A 10916-nucleotide genomic window follows, 5' to 3' on the forward strand; every position below is an offset into this window, starting at 1 on the left:
TGAAAATTCTATACGAGTGCACTACGCTTAAAAGTTCACAAAGCTCCCTCAGGTTAGAGTCCCACGACAGCCCAGAATGGCTGACAGGACGGGGATTGCATCACCCTTTGATGGGGAAGAACTTGAGCCTGGGAGGAGGTGGAAAGGGTCCTGACCCAGTGTCTTAGGGCGAACTGTCTTTGGGCCCGCTTTGGTGTGCAGTTTGCAAAATCGGAGGGAGCTTCCTGGTGGGCGAGTGTAGTGTCTTGCATCGTTGCCGTCGCCCTCAGCGCCTGGCACGGAGCGAGAACACACACCCCGACACAACTAAGGAGGCTGGTTCTCACTGACTCCTTCCCGGGGCGGCCTTCTAACCCTCAGCGCTCCCAGCATGGCCCTGGCCCGGATTCCGATCATCAAGGTAATAACTTGGATATAATAACTGGATAATTTTCACCCACCAAAAATTTTCATATAAAATGGCTTTTATCAGACACCCTCATACACTACCGGTAGGAGCTAAATAAGCCCAATTTTTCTGAAGGAAAATGTGGCAAAGCATATTAGGAATATGAAAATAGATACTTAGATATTTAGCTAGTAATTCCACTTCTATTCCTCTATCACAAGAAAAAAATGGAACTATGCACAAACCCTTAGACTGCAAGTTATTCATTATGGGGTTACATATAATAGTAAAGAACTTAGAAACTACCTTAAAATCCAAAATCAGATTGATTAAATTATATAGCCATGCAATTGAATACTAGGCTGCCATTAAAAACATGTTCTGTTAGATAATAAATAAGGGAAATATTCATGATATGTCATTAAAGTAAGTATTATACCAATTTTACACACACACGCACACGCTGGGTGGTGGATTACAGGTCATTTTTATTTTCTTTTTTGTACTTTTTGTACATAACCCACATTTTCCAAGCCACACATTATCTGTGGGGACAAATGGGGTCACATTAAAGAAGATAATCCATATTCAGTAGTTCTTGACCCTTCTACTGACACAAGCCTCCAGTACTCATCACCGTTTATGCCTGGAGGCCCTGAGAAGTGTCTCCCTGAGCTCTTACAGTCCTTCCCATTCTTCCACTCCACCCACTCCTTGGTGTTTCTGCCTTAAGACCACTTAAGGGCAGCACCTCACCTTTACCTCTCCAGCCTGTGGCATCTTGAGAACAGGGAGGACCATGCTAATAAACATGCAAACTTTAGAAAGGCAAAGCAGCTCTTCATTCTCAAGAGAACTTGATGTGCAAAAACTATACTGTTTGCTGACTGTTTTATGAGTGGCCTTTTTTATTCTGACCATTATTTTTTTACATCTTTATTGGAGTATAATTGCTTTACAATGGTGTGTTAGTTTCTGCTTTATAACAAAGTGAATCAGTTATACATATACATATGTTCCCATATCTCATCCCTCTTGCCTGACCATTCCTTTTAAGCATGTGTGATAGTGTAAAAACGGGACCCTTCCCATCTCCATTTTGGCTAAGACCCTAAGGTATTAAGTGCCAATACCTCCCACATAATAAAGTGAGGTACAAAACCACCAAAGCAGAACCTGTGAATGAGGCGTCTAGAAATCAGTGTATGGCTCCCAGGCTATGAAAGAGGTTGGAGAGGCTGAGAGAGAATTCTGATAGGATGTGTGGCGGTAGTTATCAATGTGCTGTGAGTCTTGCCCATCTCGTGTCTAAGGAAAGGCATGCGTCAGCAGGGCCACTAAGAGAGCTTGGCATGTATCCCTCCAGATTGGGGCCGGGCAGGTTGCTGTCCAGTTCGTGCTGAGAAATGTCCAATGGCCTGTGGCCAGATAACTGCTCTGAGAGTTCAGCAAAGAGATTGATGCTTTGGAGAGGTCTTTCATGCCCAGAGGTCTTTTATGTCTTTTTTAAGACAAAGAATGTCTGAGTATGTCCCATGTGAGTGTTTCCCAAGCATGAGCAAATTGGCAAGGGGACAGTTTTAGACCCAGTCCAAGCGAATTTCTGGAGAGCTGAAGGGACACCCACAGGAGAGTTGACTACTAGATTCCTAGAGGCTGAGCGAGATGAATTCAACAGCCCAGTCAGAGAGGTATGTTTACCCACATCAAGAGATCCCAAGAAATAAAAAGCGGGAAGGTGTTTCAAAACACCCACAGAGAATGAGTCAGCATTAATTACTTACCAAGTACAGAAAGCACATATGCCAACTCACAACAGTATCAGACCAAAAAGAATTTCCTACTCCTTACCTCTCCTCCCCACCACCATTCCCAAACCCTGGCGAAGCCAGAGGCATCCTTGTGAGTAAGAAAAAAGGAGCAAGAAAATAAAGACACAAAGCACACCTCTTCCTTTCTCAGTTCTAGAGAAGAAGAAAAACTTTAACCTTAAACTCTAATGTTTTGAACTTTTACAGAACACTGGAATTTGAAAATACTGAAATGGGGTGGGGGGTGGAGAGGGAGATTAGAAGCTAAGGACTTAGAGTGAGCAGGAAATTCAAGACAGGGACCTGAGATTTCATCCAAAGGGGCAAGAAGGAACTACCCAGAGTCAGTTTTCATAGAGAGAGGGTCTGGAAGGATACAGTTTTTTCCCAATTTCATCCCTTGAATATACATTCGTCAATTTATATTAACTGTAACTTTAACTTACAGTTATATTATTATGTTATATCCCATAATACAATTCCTTGGAAGTGTTGAGATGTGTTGAAATGCAGCTATGATTTCACCTATGTACGTACCACTGACTAGCTCTTCCCATTAGCAGCTTGGTTGAGTTGCAGTTCTTGAATGGAGCTAGATTTAAATTGGTATCACTTTCAGGTGATTTGTCTCCCCATAAGAGGAAAATATAAAGTATTTCAAGTACACAGAGTATCTGTCTATACTATACAGGTTAGGAAATTTTTTCTTTTAGATGATCTTATTTGATCCTCTCAATATTACTGGTATGATAAGTATTGTTGGAATCGTTATTTTATAGATGAGAAAACTGAGGCTCAAAGAAGTTAAATGAGTTACTCCAAGGTCAGATTTCCACTTTAAATAAAGGCAGATTAGCTAGCTACAGACCAGTTCTCTCACCAAAAACAATTAGAAAAACTGGGGGAAAATATTTTTAAAATCTGTTTCAAGTCATCGGAGAGCTATCAAAGCAGCCAGAACTTGGAGGGCCAAGATCTAAAAGCTGAGAGATTATATTTGGCACTACTTTTCTGCTTGAAGCATTTGCTAATTAGCAAGCAGTGACTTGGAGGCTAAGAAACTGGGCTGAAAGCAGCAGCTGAGAAGCTGAGAAACTGAACAGTACTTTTAGCAATTTTATGGTGTCGGGAGGTGGGGTGGAATGAGAGTAAAGGAAAGTAGGAGTCCAGGGTCCCCAAGGAGAAGCCCTGGTACACACATGTAGCTTTCCTTTGAGATCCCTAAAGGGCTGCACCGTAAGAGTAGAGGTGAACTGGAAATAAACCAGCCCTCACAAAGACTGAAACGCAGCTTCAAGTTGGCTTAATCCCTGCTAGGACTAAGGTGAGCTTCCCCTGCCATTATATGCTATCTGCTCGACGCAAAAGTTAATTCCCTCTGAAGGAAGATAAAAATCATCCAGAAGCTATGGGGATCTCTGATTAGGAGATTAATGATTCTTTACATATGGCTAATGTTTCTTTTTACAAGTCCTCTCACAACATAATTCTTACAATAACCCAGTAAAGTAGATTTAGCTCACTTTACAGATGAGGAACATGAGACTAAGACTTTATCAAGAATTCCAAAAAGTGGTTTCTAGGTTCCAGGTGTGTTTGGCTCCCCTTACATCACATATTTGTAGGCTTTTTAAAGAAGTATAAGGAACTTACAGATTTCTGAAACTAATGAAATTTGCTAATATACATATAAATCAGTTTTTAACATACATTTGACCAAAAAAATGCTTAGTGAGAACATGAATTTTGTGTCCTTTTATTATCCAGTTGAATAACAAACTTGCAAGTCATAAGTGTATATCATATAGTAAAATAAAGACGAACTGAAATAAGACCACAGTATCTTTATACATTTCCTAGAAATTAATATATGAACTCTATAATGTGTTCCTTTAGACAATTCCAGGATTTTTAATTTTTTCAGTTTGGAAGGCGATTTAATAATGAACTATAATTCTGTACACTTCGGTGTGTCATAACCACTGTATAACTCCAAATGACAGAACTGGCAGATTAAGAAATACAGGCAACTGACAACCAGATTTTGGAGCATTCTTCAAAAAGTCAGGAACATACCATCTACGTCTCTGAGTAATAACTCACTGATTAAGAATTATGAACCACACTTTTGGTTCAATTCTGTTCTCATATATTTGAAGAAATATATTTAAAATGCATGAAAACTCTAAGACTCTCAGAACTCCTCATTTACCAAATATCATAAATTCAGAGGTTAGAAGAAAGAACTGAAACCAATCATTAAATATTTCCATTATTCTGAAGATGTGAATTATAATCGTTGTGTCTTTAACATTTACTTTAGTGTGCTTTTGTCATAGAGTGTTTGAAATACCATCATTTAAAAATTCAATAACTACGATTCTTTGCAATGATCAAAGTTGTATGAAAATAACCAAACCAGATACAGTATGCATGATTTGTTGTTATTTGCTATCTATCATAGTTTGCTTCATAGATTTCCTTGCAACCAAATACACTAACTATAAACGACCTAACCAATATTTCAAAAGGTTTTAGATTAGCTGACGTAGATCTAGTACTATCAAAGGTATACTTAACAGTTGATCAGCTATTAAAATTTATAAGTAATGTAAAAATCTGAAGTAGCATGAATTATTCTTCCTAATTCTATTTCCTTGTATAACATAAAATGAAATAAATTTTTAAGAGTTTTTAAAATAATTTCCTTTGAGGCCTAAAAAGGATTAAAATATCTAGTTGTCTGTTGAAATAAAACATGTTAAATGGTATTCAATTTGACTATTAATGTGAAAAAATTAAGGACACGGTCTTTAAATAGCTGATTAAGAATGGGAAATTGGCTGAAAATATGACCCTTAATACAATCAATAGAAATGAGATCACTGGGAGAGGAAACTGATGGGGCACAAAATTCTGGTGATTCTGAGTTTCTTTTCGGACCTATAGAGTTTAAGATATTTGGCAGGGCTGCCATGTTGCACAACCCCATTTCATTCTAATGAATGGTGCCACAAGAAGTTACACAACATTGGCCTAATTCATGGGACATCTAGATGGAAATATCTGGCGGGCAGCTGGATGTAAGAGGCAAAAACTCAAGACAGATGTCAGGGTTAGAATTGCAAATATGGGAGACATATGAAATAAGAAAGTCATGGACACGGATGACATCCCCCGTGAACAGAGAGAGAAGAGGGCTAAAGACAGAAACTTGAGGAAAGTCTTCCTTTAGTGGGTGGGGGGAGGAAAGGAGCAAACTGAAGAGACACAAGCCTATCCTGGGGATTCCAGCTTTACTGCTTTGTACCAAGCCTGCTCCCTGTACTATACCGCTGACACCACATAAAAGCCAGTGCTTGCAGCCTTCATTATTACAGTGTCAGTCCTAAAATGCTCTTCTTGACTTTTCTTACACCATCTCCTCCCCATTTCCCCACACTCGACTGTCACGCCTGACCTTCCTATTTATGGTCTCACCTTATACCTTGGAAATAAAGTACTTGGCACTGCTTTTCCAACTTAAACTTTGCACGCTTCTCATCTGTCTCAGTTTGAACTCTCCCTTTGACAACACTGTCTCCTGCTAACCTGAGGATATTCTCTGGGGCTGCATGTCGGAGTTCAGGGCCTTGCAAGTTCCCTTTGGCCTCTTGAGTAGGACAGATAATGTAAAACATATGCAATGCCACAGAAAGAAAAGAGTTTCAAGGAGGATGGTCACTCGGGCAGGGGCTCCCTAGTGCCTTAAAAATAAAGTCACAAATTCTTCACCTGGACTTAAGGATTATACTCCAATCAACCTTTCTAGACTTAGGTACTGCTTTTTCCCTACAAGACACTACACTTGAAAATAGACTATTTGCTCTTTACCAGGTATGTTTCATATGCAAAGGCCTCTCTGCTTTTGCTCAGGCTAGCAGCAGAGACAGCTGATCCCCTATTAAATTTGGGCATGTGAATGTGCCCAAGCTCGGCACAAATTCAGTTATAAGTAAGCTATTGTAGAAATAAGAGCATCTTAAGTAACAATATGGATCAGTTCCATAATAACCACCAAGGTACTGTAAGTGATCATCGAAGTCATTTTACTCAAGAACTGGGGGAAATAAAATTAGGCTATACTTCACTAAAGCTGTTACCAAAAGAAAAAAAAAAAAGTAGTGGCTAGAGTATCCAGGTACACATTTTCAAAGACTAATGGTCCATTAAGGAATGGGAATAGAGAAGATTGTTTGGCTGCTGTTCCTCCACAACCAGGTCATCAAGCAAAGCAACAGTTGGCCCACAGGCCTCTGAATGCTCAGATGCTTTCGGGATTAGGACTGGCAACTGTCAAGATGCTCAGCTGCCTGCTGACTTTAGCAAGGGCATCACTGACAACATCAAGCTCATGCTGCAGCTCATTCATGGCACTGGTTATGCTCTTGGTGTCCTTCAAGATCTGAATACTCCGTGTATACGGATTATACTTCACTCCAAATGGACGCCTGATTGTTTTGGTAAATTCTCTATTTAAGAAAAAAAATATGAGGCAATCAGTTTCTAGGGAGAAAATGATAAAAACCAAATACTGTCCATTAGTCTAAAAATTAACATATCTAAATCTTGTGTATTCTTCAAGTCCTTTCTCAAATGCCATTAGGCTTTCCCTGTTCCCCTAGCTGGAATGAATTGCTCCTGAATAAAATGCAGAACAGTGTTTCATCTGTATCTCTTTAAGGCTTCCTAGTTGTTATATAGTAATCTGCATACAGTTTATTTTTCCTATTAGATTATAAACTCTCTGATAGGAAGGAATAGGAAGTAACCAATTTCTCAGTGTATCTGATTTATATTTGCAACACTGAACATCATTATAAACAACACACCCTAAATATTTACTGTGAAAGAGAGATGTGTTACAGGCAAAAGGTGCCTAGTGGGCTTCTAATTATCCAGCTGCTTACTTCTGTGACTTGTTACCATTATTGGACCTATCTTTTGCAGGGGAAAATTAAGGCATGAGGAAGATATACTTTACCTCATCTTCTCCTTTGCATCTTCAAAGCTTTCAGATACAAAGTAGACATCCTGAAAAGTTGTGATGAGACACTCCTGTTTGCAGGTAATCTTAGGATCAAAGGGCTTTACTTTGGCATGTCCAGAAAGTACGTGCTAGAGGATGAAGAGTCAGTGAATCAAAGGATACTATCTATTTTCATGATCACATTCTACACACAACTGCCAGAGCCAGCAAAACAAATGGTTTGCTATCCCTATAAACGCCCCAAGACCACTCCATTGTTCTAACACTCTTCTCCATTTAGGAGGTACCCAAGGATCTTTATTTATTTATTCCTGCATTATGGCATCTGCTTTCTACCCTGCACTAGTTATTCCTATACATGACTTGTACCCACCAGCAGGTGGTAGGCTCCTTGAGAGAAAGACTGTACCTTGGACAATATTTCATGCACATCCACCACTCAACAAACATAAGTTCATTCCTTTATTGGATAAATAATACATCTCAAAGAATTCCCTAGAAATTGCTGAAGTTGTTGCTAGCACACCAAAAATGGTGAGGAAACAGCAAGACTTTGTTTTAAAATACATGTTTATTTAAAAGATATAACTATATTCTGAATAGTTATCTGTATCTATTCAGAAAACTTAGGAAATAGAGAAAAATGCCTCTTAGGTAATGTTTACTGCCACCCCAAGTATTTTCCACAGGTAGCTCTTATTGAGATCCAGAAACTAGGGCTTCCCTGGTGGCACAGTGGTTAAGAACCCGCCTGCCAATGCAGGGGACATGGGTTCAAGCCCTGGTCTGGGAAGATCCCACATGCTGCAGAGCAACTAAGCCCGTACACCACAACTACTAAGCCTGCGCTCTAGAGCCTGCGTGCCACAACTACTAAAGCCCACGCACCTAGAGCCTGTGTTCCACAACAAGAGAAGCCACCACAATGAGAAGCCTGCGTACCACAACAAAGAGTGGCCCCCACTCGCCACAACTAGAGAAAGCCCACGCGCAGCAACAAAGACCCAAGGCAGCCAAGAATAATAAATAAATAAATAATAAAAATAAATAAATTAAAATCCAGAAACTATTTCAGGTCGTATCGATTACATTAAGTGAATATGGTTATGTGCAAAGATTTACAGCTCTTACTTTGAGTTCACTGATGGAAGAAAGTAAGCCAGCACCGAAGACTCTTAGCTGCCCCTCTTGTTTACATAGACCAAACTCCACAGTGAAGAAGTAGCACTGCAAAAGGACATCAGTATTACTTTCACATCCTGAAGGACTCAATTTAAAACAAATTACAACTCTTAGTCACTGACCCAAAGTACCCTGGAATAAAATCCAAGACCCCCAGGATAGCTCACAAGTATTTCTACAATCTGGCCTCGTTCCAAACCAGACTTCTCAAACTTTTGTTCCCAGAACTCTTACATACTCTTAAAAATTACTGAGGAGGGATTTCCCTGGTGGTCCAGGGGGTAAGACTCCACACTCTCAATGCAGGGGCCCGGGTTTGATCCCTGGTAGGGGAACTAGATCCTGCATGCATGCCTCAACTAAGAAGTCCGCATGCCGCAACTAAAGATCCCACATGGCGAAATGAAGATCCCGTGTGTGGCAACTAAGACCCGACACCGCCAAAATAAATAAGTAAATAAATAAATAAATATATTTTTTAAATTACTGAGGACCCCAAAGACCTTTTGTTTATATGGGATAGAGCTAGCTATATTTACCATATTAAAAATGTAAACTGAGAAAAATTTTAATGTTTACTAATTAATGTTAAAATTATAATAAACCATTTTATGGTAACACAAATAACATTTTAATCAAAAGTAACTATATTGTACAAAAAACGGTGAGAGGGCTTCCCTGGTGGCGCAGTGGTTGGGAGTCCGCCTGCCGATGCAGGGGACGCGGGTTCGTGCCCCGGTCCAGGAGAATCCCACGTGCCATGGAGCGGCTGGGCCCGTGGGCCGTGGTCGCTGGGCCTGCGCGTCCGGAGCCTGTGCTCCGCAACGGGAGAGGCCACAGCAGTGAGGGGCCCGTGTACCGCAAAAAAAAAAAAGAAAGAAAAAAACGGTGAGAAAAGTTGCATTGTTTTATATTGTCACAAATCTTTTTAGTGTCCGGATTGATATTATTTAATGTCTGGCTGGAAAACAGATGGATTCTCACATCTGCTTCTGTATTAAACCTGTCACAATAGGTTGTTTTGGTTCAAGCATGTGGAGAGAAGTCAGCCTCAAACAGATAAGTAGTTGGAAGACGGTTGAATATTGTAATAGCCTTCTCAGATAATTGTGGCTATTCTTCTTTGACACAACATCAAAACTCAACAAGTGGTAATTTCTTAAAGTACAGCTGTAATGTGGAATCTGAAACCATATCAATGAACTCTGTCTCTCACATTAAAATTCACTCTGCATTTTGAATGGATCTTTTACTCAAGGACCCTGTGGGGTCCCCAAACCACAATTTGAGAGCACCGTTCTAACCATCTAGCCTATTTCACACCACCTCCCCAAACCTCACACACTCTGCTCCAGCTTCTTGTCATTTCCTCAGATACACCAAGCACCTCCTGTCTTTCCTTGTGTGTCCTCATCCTGAGATGCTCTTCCTTCTTTTCCTGGCAGGTGAAAACATTACTCATCTTCCCAGGGCTGGTCCAGATGTTCATCTTCCATGAAACCTTCCACAGGCAGTTCTCTGCACTCCCAGAGCACCCTGCCTGAGCTTCTCTACAGACCTCCTTTCATTCTAACGTAAGTGTCTGTGTATAAGTTCCTTGAAGGTGGGAACCAGGCCTCATTCAACTTTCTATTTCCAGCATGTTTTGTACCTAGTGCTCAAAAATATTTTTAGCATCATTTTTAAGGAACCTATCACTTTTACTAAAAAAGAAGGTATACCAACTGTTAACATTATTGTATTCTAGTGTTCTCTGTCTCTCTGCCTTTTTTTTTTTTAAAAGCACAGGTCTTCTTTGGATAAGCCTTAAATTTTTACATCTTCCTTTAATGTTTTTTTAAAATTATTTAAATTAAATTAAATATGAGCAAAGACAAATTTTCTAATGCTCATCTTGAGTAGGTACTTTTAAACTACACAGATACCCACATCCCACCCCAGTTAAAGATTACTGATCCATACAGCTATTTCCAGATTTATACCGTTGCCAATTTTTGAACAGCCTCTTCTGAAGCTCCAAGAGAAGCCAGGCCAATTTCTTGGGAGAACTGAGCAAAACTGGGTTCAGCCAAAAGGGGGACATGACCCAAGAGTTCATGGCAGGTATCTCTGAAAAAGAGGTACAAGTCGTCACACTGTGACATTTAACATAAATGCATAATCAACCATTCAATCAAATCAAAACCTGATCTTACTTTTATTCAAATTAATCAGGTGGTATTACTCTGGAAATGGACCACAAAGGACACTATTACAGTAAAGAAACTATTTTGGTTCAAAACCTTGGCCACTCACAAACACACATACATAAGTTCATACAAATATGCACAGACATCCACATGTCAACCCCCCAACCCCCAAACCAGTTCTCTACTCAAATGTGACCTTCTCAGTCAGTCCTTTTCTGATCACCCTTTTCAAAATAGAAACAACCACCCACACACAACTCTGTCCCTTTTCCCTACTTTTCTCCATGGCACTTATCACCATCTGAATTATATATATA

The 10916-nt window shown here is 39.9% G+C and overlaps 1 protein-coding gene across 1 annotated transcript in view; it reads right to left on the reverse strand.

Moving 5' to 3' along the window:
• Positions 1-6502: 6502 nt before the first annotated feature.
• Positions 6503-10916, reverse strand: part of TPH1 (tryptophan hydroxylase 1) — a 16955-nt gene continuing 12541 nt past the window's right edge. The window contains exons 7-10 of the mRNA XM_024731585.1: positions 10393-10519; positions 8360-8455; positions 7223-7356; positions 6503-6710 (exon numbers count right to left, since the gene is read on the reverse strand). Coding sequence (XP_024587353.1) covers positions 6503-6710; positions 7223-7356; positions 8360-8455; positions 10393-10519 — 565 coding nt within the window. The remainder of the gene's footprint in view (positions 6711-7222; positions 7357-8359; positions 8456-10392; positions 10520-10916) is intronic.

Source organism: Neophocaena asiaeorientalis, unplaced genomic scaffold (genome assembly GCF_003031525.2).
Source record: "Neophocaena asiaeorientalis asiaeorientalis breed wild unplaced genomic scaffold, Neophocaena_asiaeorientalis_V1.1 scaffold571, whole genome shotgun sequence".
NCBI classification, from domain to species: Eukaryota; Metazoa; Chordata; class Mammalia; order Artiodactyla; family Phocoenidae; genus Neophocaena; species Neophocaena asiaeorientalis.